At 36.1% G+C, this 21852-nt stretch overlaps 1 protein-coding gene across 7 annotated transcripts in view; it reads left to right on the top strand.

Moving 5' to 3' along the window:
- The window catches only part of NOL4 (nucleolar protein 4), a 665641-nt gene that overhangs the window by 290067 nt on the left and 353722 nt on the right, over positions 1 to 21852 (top strand). For 4 of the 7 annotated variants that reach the window (XM_053715015.1, XM_053715014.1, XM_053715011.1 and 1 more), the window contains exon 3: positions 16446 to 16557. In XM_053715015.1, the coding sequence (XP_053570990.1) occupies positions 16446 to 16557 (112 nt within the window). Of the gene's footprint in view, positions 1 to 16407; positions 16558 to 21852 lie in introns of all 7 variants that reach the window. The other 3 variants (XM_053715013.1, XM_053715009.1, XM_053715012.1) reach the window with 2 other exon arrangements.

Below are 21852 nucleotides of genomic sequence, written 5' to 3'. Positions count from 1 at the left end.
GTCGATAGAAGATGCCGCCTGGATGAAGACTTCAATCGGATGGAAGACCTCTTCTGCCCCGCTTGGATGAAGACTTCAATCGGATGGAAGACCTCTTCTGCCCCGCTTGGATGAAGACTTCTACCGGATCATGGACATCTTCAGCCCCCCGCTTGGGCTTGGATCAGGACATCGGAGGAGCTCTTCAGGACCGATCGGTGAACCTGGTATGGTGAAGACAAGGTAGGAAGATCTTCAGGGGCTTAGTGTTAGGTTTATTTAAGGGGGGTTTGGGTTAGATTAGGGGTATGTGGGTGGTGGGTTGTAATGTTGGGGGGGGGTATTGTATGTTTTTTTTACAGGCAAAAGAGCTGAACTTCTTGGGGCATGCCCCGCAAAGGGCCCTGTTCAGGGCTGGTAAGGTAAAAGAGCTTTTAACTTTAGTAATTTAGAATAGGGTAGGGCATTTTTTATTTTGGGGGGCTTTGTTATTTTATTAGGGGGCTTAGAGTAGGTGTAATTAGTTTAAAATTGTTGTAATATTTTTCTTATGTTTGTAGATATTTTTTTATTTTTTGTAACTTAGTTCTTTTTTATTTTTTGTACTTTAGTTAGTTTATTTCATTGTAGTTATTTGTAGGTTTTGTATTTAATTAATGTATTGATAGTGTAGTGTTAGGTTTAATTGTAGGTAATTGTAGGTATTGTATTTAATTAATTTATTGATAGTGTAGTGTTAGGTTTAATTGTAGGTAATTGTAGGTATTTTATTTAATTAATTTAATGATAGTATAGTGTTAGGTTTAATTGTAACTTAGGTTAGGAATTATTTGACAGGTAATTTTGTAATTATTTTAACTAGGTAACTATTAAATAGTTCTTAACTATTTAATAGCTATTTTACCTGGTTAAAATAATTACAAAGTTGCCTGTAAAATAAATATTAATCCTAAAATAGCTACAATGTAATTATAATTTATATTGTAGCTATATTAGGATTTATTTTACAGGTAAGTATTTAGCTTTAAATAGGAATAATTTATTTAATAAGAGTTAATTAATTTCGTTAGATGTAAATTATATTTAACTTAGGGGGGTGTTAGTGTTAGGGTTAGACTTAGCTTTAGGGGTTAATACATTTATTAGAATAGCGGTGAGCTCCGGTCGGCAGATTAGGGGTTAATAATTGAAGTTAGGTGTCGGCGATGTTAGGGAGGGCAGATTAGGGGTTAATACTATTTATTATAGGGTTAGTGAGGCAGATTAGGGGTTAATAACTTTATTATAGTAGCGGTGCGGTCCGCTCGGCAGATTAGGGGTTAATAAGTGTAGGCAGGTGGAGGCGACGTTGAGGGGGGCAGATTAGGGGTTAATAAATATAATATAGGGGTCGGCGGTGTTAGGGGCAGCAGATTAGGGGTACATAAGGATAACGTAGGTGGCGGCGCTTTGCGGTCGGCAGATTAGGGGTTAATAAGTGTATGTAGCTGGCGGCGACGTTGTGGGGGGCAGGTTAGGGGTTACTAAATATAATATAGGGGTCGGCAGTGTTAGGGGCAGCAGATTAGGGGTACATAAGGATAACGTAGTTGGCGGTCGGCAGATTAGGGGTTAAAAAAATTTAATCGAGTGTCGGCGATGTGGGGGGACCTCGGTTTAGGGGTACATAGGTAGTTTATGGGTGTTAGTGTACTTTAGAGTACAGTAGTTAAGAGCTTTATGAACCGGCGTTAGCCCAGAAAGCTCTTAACTACTGACTTTTTTCCTGCGGCTGGAGTTTTGTCGTTAGAGTTCTAACGCTCACTTCAGCCACGACTCTAAATACCGGAGTTAGAAAAATCCCATTGAAAAGATAGGATACGCAATTTACGTAAGGGGATCTGCGGTATGATAAAGTCGCGGCTGAAAAGTGAGCGTTAGACCCTTTTTTGAGTGACTCCAAATACCAGAGTTAGCCTAAAACCAGCGTTAGGAGCCTCTAACGCTGGTTTTCACGGCTAACGCCAAACTCCAAATCTAGGCCTAAGATAGCTACAATATAATTAATAATTACATTGTAGCTATCTTAGGATTTATATTTATTTTACAGGTAACTTTGTATTTATTTTAGCTAGTTAGAATAGTTATTAAATAGTTATTAACTATTTAATAACTACCTAGCTAAAAGAAATACAAAATTACCTGTAAAATAAATCCTAACCTAAGTTACAATTAAACCTAACACTACACTATCATTACATTAATTAAATAAACTACCTACAAATAACTACAATTAAATACAATTACATAAACTAACTAAAGTACAAAAAATAAAAAAAGCTAAGTTACAAAAAATAAAAAAAATAAGTTACAAACATTTAAAAAAATATTACAACAATTTTAAGCTACTTACACCTAATCTAAGCCCCCTAATAAAATAACAAACCCCCCCAAAATAAAAAAATGCCCTACCCTATTCTACATTAAAAAAGTTCAAAGCTCTTTTACCTTACCAGCTCTTAAAAGGGCCTTTTGTGGGGGCATGCCCCAAAGAGTTCAGCTCTTTTGCCTGTAAAAGAAAAATACAACCCCCCCCCAACATTAAAACCCACCACCCACATACCTGAACTGAACTGAAGAGGACATCCGGACCGGCAGAAGTGATCATCCAAGGGGCGCTGAAGAAATCTTCCATCCGATGAAGTGATCCTCCAAGCGGCGCTGAAGAAATCTTCCATCCGGGCGAGGTCATCTTCCAAGAGGCGCTGAAGAAGTCTTCTATCCGGTCGAGGTCATCTTCGAAGCCGGGTCCTGAATCTTCATCCCGCCGACGCGGAACATCCTTCTTTCCCGACGGACTACCGACGAATGAAGGCTCCTTTAAGGGACGTCATCCAAGATGGCGTCCCTTCAATTCCGATTGGCTGATAGGATTCTATCAGCCAATCGGAATTAAGGTAGGAAAAATCTGATTGGCTGATGGAATCAGCTAATCAGATTCAAGTTCAATCCGATTGGCTGATCCAATCAGCCAATCACATTGAGCTCGCATTCTATTGGCTGATCGGAGCAGCCAATAGAATGCAAGCTCAATCTGATTGGCTGATTGGATCAGATTTTTCCTACCTTAATCATTTCATTCGTCGGTAGTCCGTCGGGAAAGAAGGATGTTCCGCGTCGGCTGGATGAAGATTCAGGACCCGGCTTCGAAGATGACCTCGTCCGGATAGAAGACTTCTTCAGCGCCTCTTGGAAGATGACCTCGCCCGGATGGAAGATTTCTTCAGCGCCGCTTGGAGGATCACTTCATCGGATGGAAGATTTCTTCAGCGCCCCTTGGATGATCACTTCTGCCGGTCCGGATGTCCTCTTCAGTTCCATCGGTGGCTCGGCTGAGTGAAGACAACTAAAGGTAGGATGATCTTCAGGGGATTAGTGTTAGGTTATTTTAAGGGGGGTTTGTTTTAGATTAGGGGTATGTGGGTGGTGGGTTTTAATGTTGGGGGGGGTTGTATTTTTCTTTTACAGGCAAAAGAGCTGAACTCTTTGGGGCATTCCCCCACAAAAGGCCCTTTTAAGGGCTGGTAAGGTAAAAGAGCTTTGAACTTTTTTAATGTAGAATAGGGTAGGGCATTTTTTTATTTTGGGGGGGTTTGTTATTTTATTAGGGGGCTTAGATTAGGTGTAAGTAGCTTAAAATTGTTGTAATATTTTTTTAAATGTTTGTAAGTTATTTTTTTTATTTTTTGTACTTTAGTTAGTTTATGTAATTGTATTTAATTGTAGTTATTTGTAGGTAATTTATTTAATTAATGTAATGATAGTGTAGTGTTAGGTTTAATTGTAACTTAGGTTAGGATTTATTTTACAGGTAATTTTGTATTTCTTTTAGTTAGGTAGTTATTAAATAGTTAATAACTATTTAATAACTATTCTAACTAGCTAAAATAAATACAAAGTTACCTGTAAAATAAATATAAATCCTAAGATAGCTATAATGTAATTATTAATTATATTGTAGCTATCTTAGGGTTTATTTTACAGGTAAGTATTTAGTTTTAAATAGGAATAATTTATTTAAGTGTAGTGTAGTGTTAGGTGTAATTGTAACTTACGTTAGTTTTTATTTTACAGGTAAATTTCTCTTTATTTTAGCTAGGTAAGCTATTAAATAGTTAATAACTATTTAATAGCTATTGTACCTAGTTAAAATAAATTGAAAGGTACCTGTAAAATAAAAATAAATCCTAAGATAGCTACAATATAATTATTATTTATATTGTAGCTATATTAGGGTTTATTTTATAGGTAAGTATTTAGTTTTAAATAGGATTAACTTAGTTAATAATAGAAATATTATTTAGATTTATTTAATTAATATTTAAGTTAGGGGGGTGTTAGGGTTAGTGTTAGACTTAGATTTAGGGGTTAATAATTTTATTACAGTGGCGGCGGTGTAGTGGGGGGCAGGATAGGGGTTAATAAATTTATTATAGGTGGCGACGGTGTAGGGGGGGCAGGATAGGGGTTAATAAATTTAAAATAGGTTGCGGCGGGTTCAGGGAGCGGCGGTTTAGGGGTTAAACTATTTATTTATTTGCGGCGAGGTGCGGGATCAGCAGGATAGGGGTTAATAACTTTATTATAGAGGGCGACGGTATAGGGGGGGCAGGATAGGGGTTACTAGGTATAATGTAGGTGGCAGCGGTGTCCGGGAGCGGCGGTTTAGGGGTTAATACATTTATAAGACTTGCGGCGGGGTCTAGGAGCGGCGGTTTAGGGGTTAATACATTTATAAGACTTGCGGCAGGGTCTAGGAGCGGCGGTTTAGGGGTTAGTAACTTTATTTAGTTGCAGGGGGCTCCGGGGGCGCCGGTATAGGGGGTAGAACAGTGTAGTTTAGTGTGAGTGCTTAGTGACAGGCTAGCAAGAAAGCTGTCAAACAGCCGAAGAGCAGCGAGATCGGATGAGTGATAACTCTCACAGTCCGCTGCTCATCGCCCCGCGGCTTTTTGACAGCTTTATTTGATAACTTAGGCGTATTTTTTCAGGTCCGCGGCGGCGAAGGTAGGCAAGCTTAGGCGGGCGTATTGGGCCGGCGAAGGCAGGAAAGTTGACACGTTGATAACTACCCCCCAATTGTCATTGGATCACCCATGTTTTCTCTTATATACCAGTAGTGCATTGATGCTCCTTTAACAAACGATACCAAGAGAATGAAACAAATTTGATAATAGAAGTAAATTAGAGTGGTTTAAAATTGTTTCTTCTGCCTAAATCATGAAAGAAAAAATGTGGGTTTCATGTCCCTTTAACATATCTTTTTAACATATGCCATTCTAAACTTCCCTGCGGGAAACATTCAGGAGCTAGGGAAAGAAATATCAACCCCGTCGCCAACAGGTCATATACAAGGGAAAAAATAAGAATAAACCGACTTAGCATGGAATTTAGTTTCTTTAAAATAAAACCACGTATAAGTTAATTGCATTTAAAGAGAAAAAAAATGAATATCCATGTGTGCATTAATCTAGAGTTCTTTTATTCTGATTCGTTGTACCTTTCTAACCTCCAAACAACACTAACAATAAAAGCTTATAAGTCTCTAACCTGTCATTACTTGCAGCTTAGGTTTCAGTTTGGTGATTTCAAAGCCTTTAATATTCAACATATTCATTTGTTAGTTGGAGGTTGAATACTATTACCATAATTTTTCATTTGTTGTCATATACACAATTGCTAATGCTTGATATCAGGGACATGGCAATATAATATCCGTTTAAAATAAAACAAATTGACTATCAACATAAATTTGCATCTACAGATACATTTGTTTTATCACAGTGGGAAATCCATTTCCACAAGCAAAAAGTTTTCTTAGCAGGTATGAAAAAAATGGAACATAAAATTTAGCCCACAAAATGAAAGATGTTTCTATCCTGTTAATAAATTACGATCATGCCATTATTTTACAGATTTTATATTATGAAAATATGGGTAATTACATAAAAAGCCACTTTTTGCACACTTTGTTGCTAATATTATACACAGAATTAAAAACATGGTACTTGTGTTCCATGAAAATTACACAATCTAGCTTATTGCAATATATTCACAGTAAAAAGTAAAGTTCTAATTGTATATGAATTATATTTAAAAAAATATTACACAAATATTTTCTTTTATGTGTATGAAAGAAAAGCAGTTAAAAAGGTGAAAATATGTTTTTGCATAGACAAGCTAAATAAAACTACTTACTGAGAAATAGATTTTCTAAGCATAGTATTGAGGTTATTTCTCGACTCTCTCCAATCATTGGTGCTGCCATGTTGAAATCTAGCTTTCACTCCAATCCATTGCTGATGTGTTTGCAGATTTGCAACAACTCTACTTCAAATACCTGCAGTGAAACCTAGGTTCTAGTATAGAGGGAGGTGCATGAAATGTATTTAGTGTTTTGTGTCCCTTTAAAAGGAAATAAAGAAGAAATGCAGGAGCTGGTGCCTCAGAAAGTGTGCATATAAAAAGATTGAGCACATTTTAATAATGGAAGTAATGTTGTTGTTTTTTTAATTGCGTGCTTTATCTGAATCATGAACGTTTTATTTTAACTTTAATGTTCCTAATTGGGTGAGGTATAAATGAGCTCATGCCTGTTCCAATTAGATATTTTGTACGTAGCTTGCAAACACAACCAAGCTATGTGTTCACATACAGTATAACTGATATTAAACACGCCACATATATTAAAGGGCTCATTAAATCCCGTGAGATTATTATTTTCAACTGGTAATAGGAACGCAAGAAGAAGAGTGCTATTGATTGAACCTGAGTCAACAGTGCTAATATTTTTGCACTCCACTTTCCTTATTTATTTCTAAATGTCCCTAATTGGTCTCAGCAAAATGGGCGGCTCCTAAGCTTTTACATTCCTGCTTTTAAAAAAGATAGCAAGAGAACGAAGAAAAATTAATAATAGGAGTAAATTAGAAAGTTGCTTAACATTAAAATTGGGTTTAGTATCCCTTTAAGTTCTCATGCATACCAGCTTGACAATTACAAAATAGTTTTATTTATTTAAAATTAAATATTTAACACAGAAAAGCTTTGCTACTTAACAATCCATTAAGGAAAACACTCTCTATATCTAGGAAATGATTACTTTCTCCAAATACGGTTAGGTGGACACAAGAGATGAACGAGAACATAGACACTAAACTTGGAAACAAATATTCCAATGCACACATAGGTCATCAGCCTCAGCTCAAATCTTAGAATTAAAGGGCCATAATACCCAAATGTTTAAACACTTGAAAGTGATGCAGCATAGCTGTAAAAAGCTGATTAGAAAATATCACCTGAACATCTCCATGTAAAAAAGAAAGATATTTTACCTCAAAAGTTCCTCAGTAGCCACCTCCCATTGTAAAGGATTTCTAAGCAGCATATCAGTGTGTCTGTCCCGGGACAACTGAAAGGATGAGCTTTGTGCACTCTCATATTATTTCACCAATCAGGTAAAGGAAGCTTACTATGAAATCTCATGAGAGTTAAGTCAAATCTCATGAGATCACAGTAAGAGTTCATGACTTCAGCACTGCTGATGCTGATTGGCTGCTGTTCATTTCTTCATTTTTTTTTTTTTTTTTTTACCTGCAACTGGGAGCAGGTGAAGTATAACTTTTTACACAGAACTTACTCTGCTGAGCTGAGGAGATTGTGAGGTAAAATATCTTCCTTTTTTACATAGAGATGATCAGGTGATATTTTCCTGTCAGCTTTTTACAGTTATACTGCATCAGTTTCAAGTGATTTAGCATATGAGTATTATGTCCCTTTAAACTTCAAGGTTTTGACCAGATGGTATCTTACACCAAACAGACTAGGGACTATTTACAAGCAACATTATGGACTCTGTTGAAGAGACTTTGGACTGACTGGGAACATGATACATATATGGTGGTACTGAGGAAAGATTAAACCTCTCTGGGATGTGGAGAAATTGGGGAAAAAATTATTTGGATTGCACGGACTACGTAGTGCAATCTACTCATGTGCTTTTCAACATGAAGCCAGGCAAATACTGTGAAATTAGATTGGCAGTATTTCAAATAGCAGTGAATGGAGCCAAATCCCAAATTTTACGAAATTGGAAAACCCCCTCTGTCCCTACAAAACAGATTTGGTTGACACAAGTGATTTCTATAAAAGACAGAAAATTACATTTTTTTCATTTTGTGCAATTTTATTGGGAAGAACATAAATCTCACCCCCTTTCAGTAAACTAAATTCATATTCTACAAAAGTTTCCCATTCTAACCACCACATTCCCTACCCTCCTATGATTATAATGCTAATGGTATCCCCTTCCCCCTATGTAAAGGAAAAAAACAAAATACACATAGAGACTGGCCCTCTATCTTTACTCCTTACTCTTTACTCTCATTGTTTCTCTCATCTTTACCTACATCTTTACCTTTATCCTTATTTTTCTCTACGCCCCCATTTCTCCCATCTTTAATTTCTTAATATTCTCCCAGATCTTATTTCACTGCTCTCTACTTTCTCATCTTCTGTTTCTCTCTATCACCCTTATCACTCCAAGGTGATATTGTAATACATTCTATACATGCCATGACCCGTTTTATATGTTTGTTAGTATAATTTTGTTATGTACAGTTTACTTGCGACATAAGAAAAGAAAACAGACACATTTTGGTACTTTTAAAATTGACTTTTTATTCAACGTTTTGGCAACTGGGACGTATGGACTAGTATACAATAAGACCTGATTGTCAACTCACTGTGCCTTTCCCTTTTGATTCACAACGTATAAACCATGTTATTGTTTTTCATTGTGTCTTGCACAGTATACCTATGAATGAAATTCTGTCTGGTCAGGGGGTGATACTCCTGGTTTTCACTGTGATTCAGCCTAAAGAAATAGAGACAGAGAGATTAAACACACCAATACACTATATACTTCCTGGTGGCTGAGTGGCTTTTGTAAAAAAACTGCATTGAAAGTGCCTTTACATAGCGTTCTATGGGAACCTGTAAATATATCTGTATATGAATATATACATATATTTATGTGTTAATATTATACGTATATATTTATATACATATTTATGTGTTAATATGTGTATATACGTATATATATATTCATATACATATGTATTTATGTGTTAATATGTGTGTATACGTATATATTTATATACATATTTATGTGTTAATATGTGTATATACGTATATATTTATATACATATTTATGTGTTAATATGTGTATATACGTATATATTTATATACATATATATTATGTGTTAATATGTGTGTATACGTATATATTCATATACATATTTATGTGTTAATATGTTTATATACGTATATATTTATATACATATTTATGTGTTAATATGTTTATATACGTATATATTCATATACATATATATTTGTGTTAATATGTGTGTATACGTATATATATTTATATACATATTTATGTGTTAATATGTTTATATACGTATATATTTATATACATATTTATATGTTAATATGTGTGTATACGTATATATTTATATCCATATTTATGTGTTAATATGTTTATATACGTATATATTTATATACATATTTATGTGTTAATATGTTTATATACGTATATATTCATATACATATATATTTATGTGTTAATATGTGTGTCCACGTATATATTCATATACATATTTATGTGTTAATATGTTTATATACGTCTATATTTATATACATATTTATGTGTTAATATGTGTGTATACGTATATATTCATATACATATATATTTATGTGTTAATATGTGTGTATACGTATATATTTATATACATATTTATGTGTTAATATGTGTGTATACGTATATATTTATATACATATTTATGTGTTAATATGTGTGTATACGTATATATTCATATACATATATATTTATGTGTTAATATGTGTGTATGCGTATATATTTATATACATATTTATGTGTTAATATGTGTGTATACGTATATATTCATATACATATATATTTATGTGTTAATATGTGTGTATACGTATATATTTATATATAATTATGTGTTAATATGTGTGTATACGTATATATTTATATACATATTTATGTGTTAATATGTGTGTATACGTATATATTCATATACATATATATTTATGTGTTAATATGTTTATATAGGTATATATTTATATACATATTTATGTGTTAATATGTGTGTATACGTATATATTCATATACATATATATTTATGTGTTAATATGTGTGTATACGTATATATTTATATACATATTTATGTGTTAATATGTGTGTTCACTTATATATTTATATACATATATATTTGTGTTAATATGTTTATATACGTATATATATTTATATACATGTTTATATACGTATATATTTATATACATATTTATGTGTTAATATGTTTATATACGTATATATTTATATACATATTTATGTGTTAATATGTGTGTTCACGTATATATTCATATACATATATATTTAAAATTGCTGCCCATCGCTGCGCGACTTACCCCTTTCGCTGCACTAGTTCTCATGCCATGTTTGAGGGCATAAGAACAGGGCTACCGTTGGAGCTCTCGTAAGCGCAATGCTTCCATGCACCTCACTTGTAATACCAGCGAACATTTGCATGCTCTGGTATAAGTTATTTTTTGCACTTAACTTGTTATCTGGCCCTAGACAGCCAATTACCTCCAGTGTTTCCCATAAGGTGTGATCATCTTAACTAATCTGCTGTCTTGTTTTTATACAGGGAAAAGGCAATTCCCTTAGCCTTGACTTCATCTCCACCAAGATTGTTTTACAAAGAGAAAAAAAAAAAAGAAAACGTCTGGGCAGTTGTTAAGTGTTCTTTGGGCTTGATGTTTGGTGAATTAAAGGGACAGTAAAGTCAAAATTGAACATTCATGATTCACATACTACATGCAGTTAAAAAACCCACACATTTTACTTCTGTTATCTGATTTGCTTTGTTCTCTTGGTATCCTTATTTTATAAAGCATACCTAGGTACGCTCATGAGCACCTATGCACTACAGGAAGCTAGCTGCTAATTGGTAGTTGCACATATATACCCTATGTGTTCTGCTATTTCCCAGTAGTGCAACGCTTCATCTTCAACAAATGATACCAAGAGCATGAAACAAATTTGATAGTAGAAGGGAAAATGTGAAAGTTGTTTAAAATGATATGTTGTGTCTGAATCAAGAGAGAAACACTTGGGGGTTCATAGTGAGCCAGAGAAAACCTCCCTGGGAAAGGATGAATCAGTATTTGCAAGAATGTAGCCATAATGATAAGAGGATATTTGGTGGGTTCATCTGGGCAGTGTATTGGCAGGTCAAAGGGAAATTCTTCAAATAGGGATAGAGTTATAGAACTCAGAATTAGGGACTGTCTCTCTCAAATAGGAACAGTTGGGAGGTCTGCAAACGGGACGGACTCTATCTCTTACACACACACATAACGGGCAAAATCAGCTATTCAAATGACAACATAAAGTTAAAAAAGCTATTTATAAATAATTGAATACACTCCAACAGGTAAAATTGATCATTGGGAACAAATTAAAGGAACACTTTACAGTACATTTTCCCTTTAATGTCCCTTTAAAATGGTATTATGGTCACTTTGCTATTTATCTGAGTGCTATTATAGCACTGTCTAAATCTGCGTTTCTAGTAATCCAACTGTTTTATCATCTCACACTCCATGTAATTAAGTTTAAAGATGGGCAAATTATCAAATAAGTAATGATGCCCATTCATTTAATGATACATTTTAAGCTAGGTTTGTTTAATGTACTCAGAGTTGTTATTGAAAAACTGTTAAAACTTTTGGTTTGTAAAGCAGGAGCCTGGCTCAAGGTAATTGGAAAAGAACAAATCCCACCAAGGATACTGTAACAAAAACGTTTGGGATGTGTTGATTTAAATGATTGTCATGCACCCATAATCTAATGTACTGACATTTATTGCATTCGCTAAAACCACTTTACATTACATCCTCACTGCAGTTGGTTTAGTGCTCATCTTATTATGTTCAAGGTTAAGAGACCTACACACAAGCTCAAAGCTTTTTAGCAGAACGCCAGTATTTTTCCTCTTTGTACTCACACATTAACCATGCACATTTTCTATGTAAATTGGAAGTGCAGCAAAGGTTATTGTCTTTTTTAATTTTTAATGTTCAAATAAGTGCACTTGTAATTATATGTGTTGTTAACATAAATGCCAAGGCTAGAATTATATTACATTTATTGAAAGTTAACTTTTCTAATGTTGCTGCTTGTAGAATATCATTTTTATATTAAAGAAAACAAAACAAACAAAAAAGAACGCAGTGCAGAGTGTCTTTGCCATAACATGAAAAAGAATAGTGATTAGGCTAGATTCATAAAGGTTCATTAGGCTGCTGAGGGGAATTGTCTTTAAGGCAAGATGTAATGTATTGAGACTCACTTCACCTATCTTAAATGGGCTAGTACATGATATCTTGCACAAGTGAAGTGTTAGCAATTCGGTAAAACACTAAATACAATTGGCAACACTTCTGTAAATGGGGGAAATGATTCAATATTTGTATATCCGTTTTGTTATATTAGCCTCTTCACTACCAGAAGTTTCAGAGAAGAACTTGCCCAAAATACCAGAGAATTTCTAGCATTTTTGCCATCACTCCATTTAAACAGAAATACAACCTTGTTTTTTTTTTCTATTTACCCATCAAAACTATATATTTTTGTAAGAAGACAACCCAAGGTATTGATCTAGGTCCATTTTGCTATATTTCAAGCACCCATTTCATATGCGATCTTATAAAAAAAAATTGTTAACTTTTTCACAAACGTTGGGTTTCCCACTGAAATTATTTACATACCGCTTGTGCAATAATGATACAAATTATTGTAAAAGCTTTTCTGTGATCCCCTTTGCTCAAAGGAAATACATGGCTTTGCCATTGTTTTTATGTAATTAGAAGGCCACTAATTGCAGCTGCGCACAACAATTCTATTATTCACGGCAGTGAAAGAGTTAATCAGGTAGCTTGTAAGGTTAATTTTAGCTGTAGTATAGAGGTTACTCTCCCACCTAACACCTCCAACTCCCTGATCCCTCCCAAACTTTTCTCCCCCTCCCAACCAACACTCATCCCCATGATCTTAGGTACTGGCAGACACTCTGCCAGGATGCATTTTAAGTTGTTTTTTTTTTTATTATTATTATTATAATTTTTTCTGCAGTGTAGTGATCCTCCTCAACCCTCTCACCTCCCTGAATCCTCTCAAACAGCTTTCTAAACCTCCCCCTCCCATTAATGGTGGCCATCTTTGGTACTGGCAGATGACTGCTAGTAACTAGTTTGATATATATATATATATATATATATATATATATATATTTATTGTTAAATTGAATTTTTTATTTTTCTGTAGTGTAATGGTCCTCCACCTCCAAGTGACCGTTACATGGGGAATCCCAACCCCCAATTCCCAGCCTTTTCTGTAGTGTAGCCCCCTTATCCCTCCCTCTTCCTTTAATTTATTTTCTGCAGTGTAGGGCCACTCCCACTTCCCCCCTTCATCCGCCACTAGGCCGCCCACTTACCCCCCGCTTTCCCTCCCACACCTCTTGCCGGCAATAGCAGAGGATCGTTAGAAGGTAACACACACAGTGGCACTGTCTTTAATGATCTGGAATTTACCTTCATATGAAATAGGTGCACTAATCGTGCTCCGTTACCATATGAAGGCAGATGCCTGCAGCTCATGAATAGCAACTCTCTGCTCTCACTTTACAGCTGAGGCTGGTATAGCTTTCTGAAGCTGCGATGTATATCTACGTTATGCAGTATGATGGGCTTGGTACCACTTGACGTAAATCTACGTCATATTGAATTAAGGGGGTGACGTAATGTCAGTGGATTGAACAGAATTGAGGAGGGTTTTTTTACCTAAATTGTGATTTAGAAAGACAAAATTGGCCATTTGAACTATTTCATCTCACTGTTGTCTTCCGCTATGTCCAAGCCAAAGAGGTTGTCTTGTTTCATTTTATTTTGGGCAGTGAATATGAGGCAAGTTTTTCCAGCAAGAAATTAGTTTCACAAAGACAAGTGTTTTTGAATATAGCCATTGGGGCCCATTTATCAAGCTCCGAACCGAGCTTGTGGGCCTGTGTTTCTGGCGAGTCTTCTAAAGACCGCTGCTCCATAACCCTGTCCGCCTGCTCTGAGCAGGCGGACAGGAATCGCCGGAAATCAACCCAATCGAGTACGATCGGGTAGATTGACACCCCCTGCTGTGGCTACGAGTCTGCAGGGGGCGGCGTTGCACCAGCAGCTCTTGTGAGCTGCTGGTGGAATGTTAAATACGGAGAGCGTATTGCTCTCCACATTCAGCGAGGTCTTGCGGACCTGAACCACACTGTCGGATCAGGTCCGCAAGACGTTTGATAAATAGGCCCCATTGTGTCACCATTAATGCAGGGTTTTTTTAATGTTTCTAATTTACCATTTACAAAAAAACTACTTGATCTTGACATGTTGGCCTAGATTCAATAAAACCCATCTGAGAAACTAATATTTTTCATAAAACTCTGCAACATTGTAACTCAAAAATTGCAGCATTCATAAAGATTTATATCCGCAAGTCGCTCTTCATTATAAATAATGGAGCAGAATCTTGTTAACATTCACCTCTTAGGGCACAGAGTTCCTCTGTGATGGATACCAGCCTCACAAAAATGCCTTTTAAAATCTTACAGAACAAATGCGTTAAAATGAAAAAAAAGAAACCTCTCTATAACATGTGCAAGCAAGAAAACCTAAAAACGGTTAAAGAGCAATAAGCGAAAAATATAAACAAGACAAGATACTGCAGGTGCCAAAAACCGCCAATCCAAGAATACGTACGTACAGCCAGCCCCTTGTTCAAGTCTGTGAGAACTCTGAGACACCTTTTCTTCTATCCGGCGAGATCACTTTGCCATAGCAAAAGAGTCATCTGGACATTTTACAATTACACACATATGCATATACCATTTGTAAGCGTAGTTTCCATGGTTTGTGTTTGCAATTATTGTTCTTCCTCATTGCTACTGGTTCAGGTTTGGTGTGCCAGATATCACATATTGGGCACCTCACACAACTATAGATGTCATTGGCAGTAACACCCAGTAACAAAACTGAGGAAAATATAGGTGAAGCCCCTCAGCAACATTACAAGCATCTATGAATCTGGCACTTTGTGTTACCCTTGATGGTGTTTTTTCCAATGTCTAACTTTACTTTTACTATACCTATGTCAGACCTTTACTCATATTTATTGTGGTTAATGTAAATAAAACCATAGGGCTTAATTTATATTGTACCTTTGCTGCAGATGATGACACATGGGGGTCAATTTATGTAGGTGCGAATGGACATGATCCATACGCTGTCGGCATTTATCATTTATCATTGCACCAGCAGTTCTTGTGAACTGCTGGTGCAATACCGCCCCCTGCAGATTCGCGGCCAATCGGCTGCTAGCAGGTGGTGTCAATCAACCCAATTGTATTCAATTGGGCTGATTGCTGTCCGCCACCTCAGAGGTGGTGGACGAGTTAAGGAACAGCGGTCTTAGGACCGCTGCTTCTTAACTTCCACTTCAGGCAGACCTGAAGCGGAGTGAGTCAGAAGCAGCATCCACTGCTTCATAAATCGACCCCTCGGTCTTCATCCACACAATACATTTAGTGCAGATGATAACCATGTGTCCTCCCACACACACTTAATCCCACATACAAGGAGGCCAAGTGGGGTGGGGTATCCAAGGTATGGGGTTGCCATGTTCCTTGCTCAGAGGAGAATTGTTGGGTATTTTGGGGCTGGGCTGACTTTGCTAGACAGGATCAGACTCATATACTTCAGGAAAGTTCTCCTCTGTGAAAAGCACAATTGAACTAATAGAGGCTGCTCCTAGGTGGTAACTCGCCATAGAACAAGCCACTGAGCTCTTGTTTGTTCCTGGTAGGGCACTTCTATTTCTGTGTATGTATCACAGGGTATGTCTGTTTGTTACAAAAACATAAATAATATGTATGGATGCACTTAACAAAAGAGTGTTTAATTATGGTGAAATCATTCAAAGCTAAAAATGCCAAATATTGCCTCTGTCATTTAATCACCTAAACTGGGAAACGCCCTTGTCTTTAAGGGGTTAAATGATAAGTGGAATTTCCCTGTCCTAGTAACACATCTTTTAAGTCATTTGTCTTTTCAGAAAACAATTATCCAGTATTTCATAGTAATAGGGATTCTGTTTTATTATTATTTTTAAAACTATTGGCAATTGTATAAACTATACAGACATTCTATGATATGTGGTACAATTAGTAGCATACCAGCTTAGAGTATTAATCATAGCCCTTATGTTTTTCTCATGCTATTTACTTTGGTTTCAGATTTCGGAAACATATGCCTTCTTACCCCGAGAAGCAGTGACAAGGTTTTTAATGAGCTGCTCAGAGTGTCAGAAGAGAATGCACTTAAATCCAGAGGGAGTTGAACATAAAGGTGAATGCAATATATTTAAAAGATAAAAACAACCCTACTTTGGCCCAGATGTTATATGATTAGTTATAGAATTGTCCTGTTGTTTGGGTTTATGTATGGTTTGTTTCATGTGGTCTGTCTTATACTAAAAAGTATAAAAAACAAAAAGCCTAATTGCAACAGTCCATAAGTGTCCCTTATATAGTTACTGTTTTTATGAGAATAAAACATGAAATGTGGGAATGGATACTATATGTTTCAAAAAATTTATACTAAACCAGTTATAGACTGGTAAGAATACTTTTTTTTAGCACTCTATTGGTTAAATCCTTTAGCATTGATACTTATAGGATCAGTAAACACATTTGGCTAGATTACGAGTTTTGCGTTATGAGGGGTGGCGGTGTTAACTTGCACGCTATTGTCACTGCTCATTTACCTACAGCGATGGTATTACAGGTTTCCCTAAACCGGGCATTAAAAGGCAAGAAGTGAGCTTAGAGCAAAAAGTCTAACACCTGCAAAAAAAGCAGCGTAAAGCTCCGTAACGCAGCCCCATTGATTCCTATGGGGAAACACATTTTATGTTTACACCTAACACCCTAACATGAACCCAGAGTCTAAACACCCCTAATCTTACACTTATTAACCCCTAATCTGCCGCCCCCAACATCGCCGACTCCTGCATTATACTTATTAACCCCTAATCTGCTGCTCCAGACATCGCCACCACTATAATAAACTTATGAACCCCTAACCTGCTGCCCCAACATAGCTAACACCTACATTATATTTATTAACCCATAATCTGCCGCCCCCAACATCGTCGACTCCTGCATTATACTTATTAACCCCTAATCTGCTGCTCCAGACATCGCCGCCACTATAATAAACTTATGAACCCCTAATCTGCTGCCCCCAACATCGCGACACCTACATTATATTTATTAACCCATAATCTTCCGCCCCAACGTCGCCGCCACTATAATAAACATATTAACCCCTAAACCGCCGTACTCCTGCATCGCAAACATTAGTTAAATATTATTAACCCCTAATCTGCCGCCCCTAACATCGCCGCCACCTACCTACATTTATTAACCCATAATATGTTGCCCCCAACGTCGCCGCCACTATATTATATTTATTAACCCCTAAATCTAAGTCTAACCCTAACCCTAAAACCCCCTAACTTAAATATAATTTAAATAAATCTAAATACAAATTCCTATCATTACCTAAATAATTCCTATTTAAAACTAAATACTTACCTATAAAATAAACCCTAAACTAGCTACAATATAACTGATAGTTACATTGCAGCTAGCTTAGGGTTTATTTTTATTTTACAGGCAAGTTTGTATTTATTTTAACTAGGTAGAATAGTTACTAAATAGTTATTAACTATTTAATAACTACCTAGCTAAAATAAATACAAATTGACCTGTAAAATAAAACCTAACCTAAGTTACACTAACACCTAACACTACACTACAATTAAATAAATTACCTAAATTAAATACAATTAACTAAATTAAATACAATTAGCTAAATTACAAAAAAAAAACAACACTAAATTACAGAGAATAAAAAACAAATTACAAAAGCTAAAATACCCAGAAGCCTACAAGCTAGAAATATGAAACTAATAGTCAGTATAGTGGAATGTAGCCTATACAAGTAGACCTCCATGAAATTGTTTGCTCAGATTACAGTCCTGTGATTTCTTCTGTTGAATTGTTTGTTTGATGTCAAAATTAATAATTTAAACTAATTACACCTAATCTAATAGCCCTATCAAAATAAAAAAAGCCCACCCAAAATAAAAAACCCTAGCCTAAACTAAACTACCAATAGCCCTTAAAAGGGCCTTTTGTGGAGCATTGCCCCAAATAAATCAGCTCTTTTACCTGGAAAAAAAATACAAACAATCCCCCCAACAGTAAAACTCACCACCCACACAGCCAACCCCCCAAATAAAACCCTAACTAAAAAAAAACCTAAGCTCCCCATTACCCTGAAAAGGGCATTTGGATGGGCATTGCCCTTAAAAGGGCATTTAGCTCTATTGCGGCCCAAAGCCCTAACCTAAAAATAAAACCCACCCAATACACCCTTAAAAAATCCTAACACTAACCCCCGAAGATCCACTTACCAGGAGAAGTCTTCATCCAAGCAGCTAGGTGTCCTCAACGAAGCCGGCAGAAGTGGTCCTCCAGATGGGCAGAAGTGGTCCTCCAGACGGGCAGAGGTCTTCACCCAGACGGCATTTTCTATCTTCATCCTTCCAATGCAGAGCGACTCCATCTTCAAGACATCTGGCGCGGAGCATCCTCTTCTTTCGATGTCTTCTTCTGGAATGACGGTACCTTTAAGTGACGTCATCCAAGATGGCGTCCCTTAGATTCCGATTGGCTGATAGAATTCTATCAGTCAATCAGAATTAAGGTTGAAAAAATCCTATTCCAAAAGGATTGATCTTCAATCCTATTGGCTGATCCAATCAGCCAATATGATTGAGCTGGCATTCTATTGGCTGTTCCAATTGAGGTTTAATCCTATTGGCTGATTGCACCAGCCAATAGGATTTTTTCTACCTTAATTCTGATTGGCTGATAGAATTCTATCAGCCAATAGGAATCTAAGGGACGCCATCTTGTATGACGTCACTTAAAGGTACCTTCATTCAGCAAGAAGACGTCGGAAGAAGAGGATGCTCCACGCCGGATGTCTTGAAGATGGACCCGCTCCGTGCCGGATGGATGAAGATAGAAGATGCCGTCTGGATGAAGACTTCTGCCTGTCTGGAGGACCACTTCTGCACGTCTGGAGGACCACTTCTGCCGGCTTCATTGAGGACATCTTGCCGCTTGGATGAAGACTTCTCCCTGTAAGTGGATCTTCGGGGGTTAGTGTTAGGATTTTTTAAGGGTGTATTGGGTGGGTTTTATTTTTAGGTTAGGGCTTTGGGTCGCAATAGAGCTAAATGTCCTTTTAAGGGCAATGCCTATCCAAATGCCCTTTTCAGGGCAATGGGGAGCTTAGGTTTTTTAGTTAGGGTTTTATTTGGGGGGTTGGTTGTGTGGGTGGTGGGTTTTACTGTTTGGGGTTGTTTGTATTTTTTTTTACAGGTAAAAGAACTGATTCCTTTTAAGGGCTATTGATAGTTGTTTTTTTTTTATTTTGGGTGGGCTTTTTTATTTTGATAGAGCTATTAGATTAGGTGTAATTAGTTTAAAGATCTTGTAATTTGTTTTTTATTTTCTGTAATTTAGTGGGGGGTTTTATTTGTAATTTAGCTAATTGTATTAAATTTAGGGAACTATATTTAATTTAGGTAATTTATTTAATTGTAGTGTATGGTTGGGTGTTAGTGTAAGACAGGTTAGGTTTTATTTTACAGGTAAATTTGCATTTATTTTAGCTAGGTAGTTAGTAAATAGTTAATAACTATTTAGTAACTATTCTACCTAGTTTAAATAAATACAAACTTGCCTGTAAAATAAAAATAAACCCTAAGCTAGCTACAATGTAACTATCAGTTATATTGTAGCTAGCTTAGGGTTTATTTTATAGGTAAGTATTTAGTTTTAAATAGGAATAATTTAGGTAATGATAGTAATTTTTCTTTAGATTTATTTAAATTATATTTAAGTTAGGGGGTGTTAGGGTTAGACTTAGATTTAGGGGTTAATAAATTTAATATAGTGGCGGCGACATTGTGGGGGCGGCAGATTAGGGGTTAATAAATGTAGATAGGTGGCGGCGATGTTAGGGACAGCAGATTAGGGGTTAATAATATTTAACTAGTGTTTGCGATGCGGGAGTGCGGCGGTTTAGGGGTTAATATGTTTATTCTAGTGGCGGTGATGTCAGAAGCGGCAGATTAGGGGTTAATAATTTTATTTTAGTGTTTGCGATGCGGGAGGGCCTCGGTTTAGGGGTTAATAGCTAGTTTATGGGTGCTAGTGTACTTTTTAGCACTTTAGTTATGAGTTTTATGCTACAGCGTTGTAGTGTAAAACTCATAACTACTGACTTTAGAATGCGTTACGAATCTTGACAGGGTAGGGTGTACCGCTCACTTTTTGGCCTCCCAGGACAAGCTCGTAATACCGGTGCTATAGAAATCCCATAGAAAAAAGACTATATGCAATTTGCGTAAGTTTATTTGCGGTGAGGCCAAAAAAGTGTGCGGTGCCCCTAAATCTGCAAGACTCGTAATACCAGCGGGCATAAAAAAGCAGCGTTAGGACCTGTTAACTAGTGATGTCCGGTTCATGAACGAATCGTTCTTTTGAACCGGATCTTTTCACTGAACTACATGAATCAGTACATCAGACTAAACTGATTCGTTTGAAACAGTTCAGTTCCTGAGTCATCAGCAGCCCTGGTAATACGATCCTAGAGTGAGTTCTGCTCTGCTAACTCCTCCTTTAATGAATCACACAGCAGAATCTCACTCTAGGATCATATTACCAGTGTTGTTGAATCAGTGTACTGTTAGCTAACTCGTCTGCAATGAATCAGTCTGTTAACAGTTCACTGATTCAAAAGAAGTGAACTGTTAGCAAACGACTCAGTGTACTGTTAACAGACTGATTCATTGCAGACAAGTTAGCTAACAGTACACTGATTCAAATATCAGATACAGACCCCTGCATTTACCCCCTAACTGCAACTTACAATAACCCATTCAGCATCCCATGTTTGTTTATATATATATATATATATATCCCATTCAGTATCCCATGTTTGTTTATATATATATATATATATATATATATATATAACCCATTCAGCATCCCATGTTTGTTTATATATATATATATATATATATATATATATATATATATATAAAACCCATTCAGCATCCCATGTTTGTGTATATATATGTATATATATATATGTATATATATATATATATATATATATATAATTTGTTGTTCTTCCTCTATATCTAAGCTAACTTTTACTTAGCAACAGCTACAAATTATATATATATATATATATATATATATATATATATATATATATATATATATATATATTTGTAGCTGTTGCTAAGTAAAAGTTAGCTTAGCTATAGAGCTTGGAGTCGGACTGTCAGTGACTCATGATTCAGGAATGAATCAGCGCTGCAGAAAACGAATCTGCGGCTCTACAGTTCACCTACTGAACATGAGGTAGAGCCTATACCTCATGTTCAGTAGATGAACTGGTGAATCGGTTCATGAACCAGTTCAGTTAATCGAACCGTCCGAAATGAACCGATTCACCCAGAAGAACCGAACTTCCCATCACTACTGTTAACGC

Source organism: Bombina bombina, chromosome 5, assembly GCF_027579735.1.
Source record: "Bombina bombina isolate aBomBom1 chromosome 5, aBomBom1.pri, whole genome shotgun sequence".
In the NCBI taxonomy this organism is placed as follows: Eukaryota; Metazoa; Chordata; class Amphibia; order Anura; family Bombinatoridae; genus Bombina; species Bombina bombina.
Note: the sequence above shows the minus strand (reverse complement) of the source record. Positions and strands in the feature narration are given on the sequence as shown.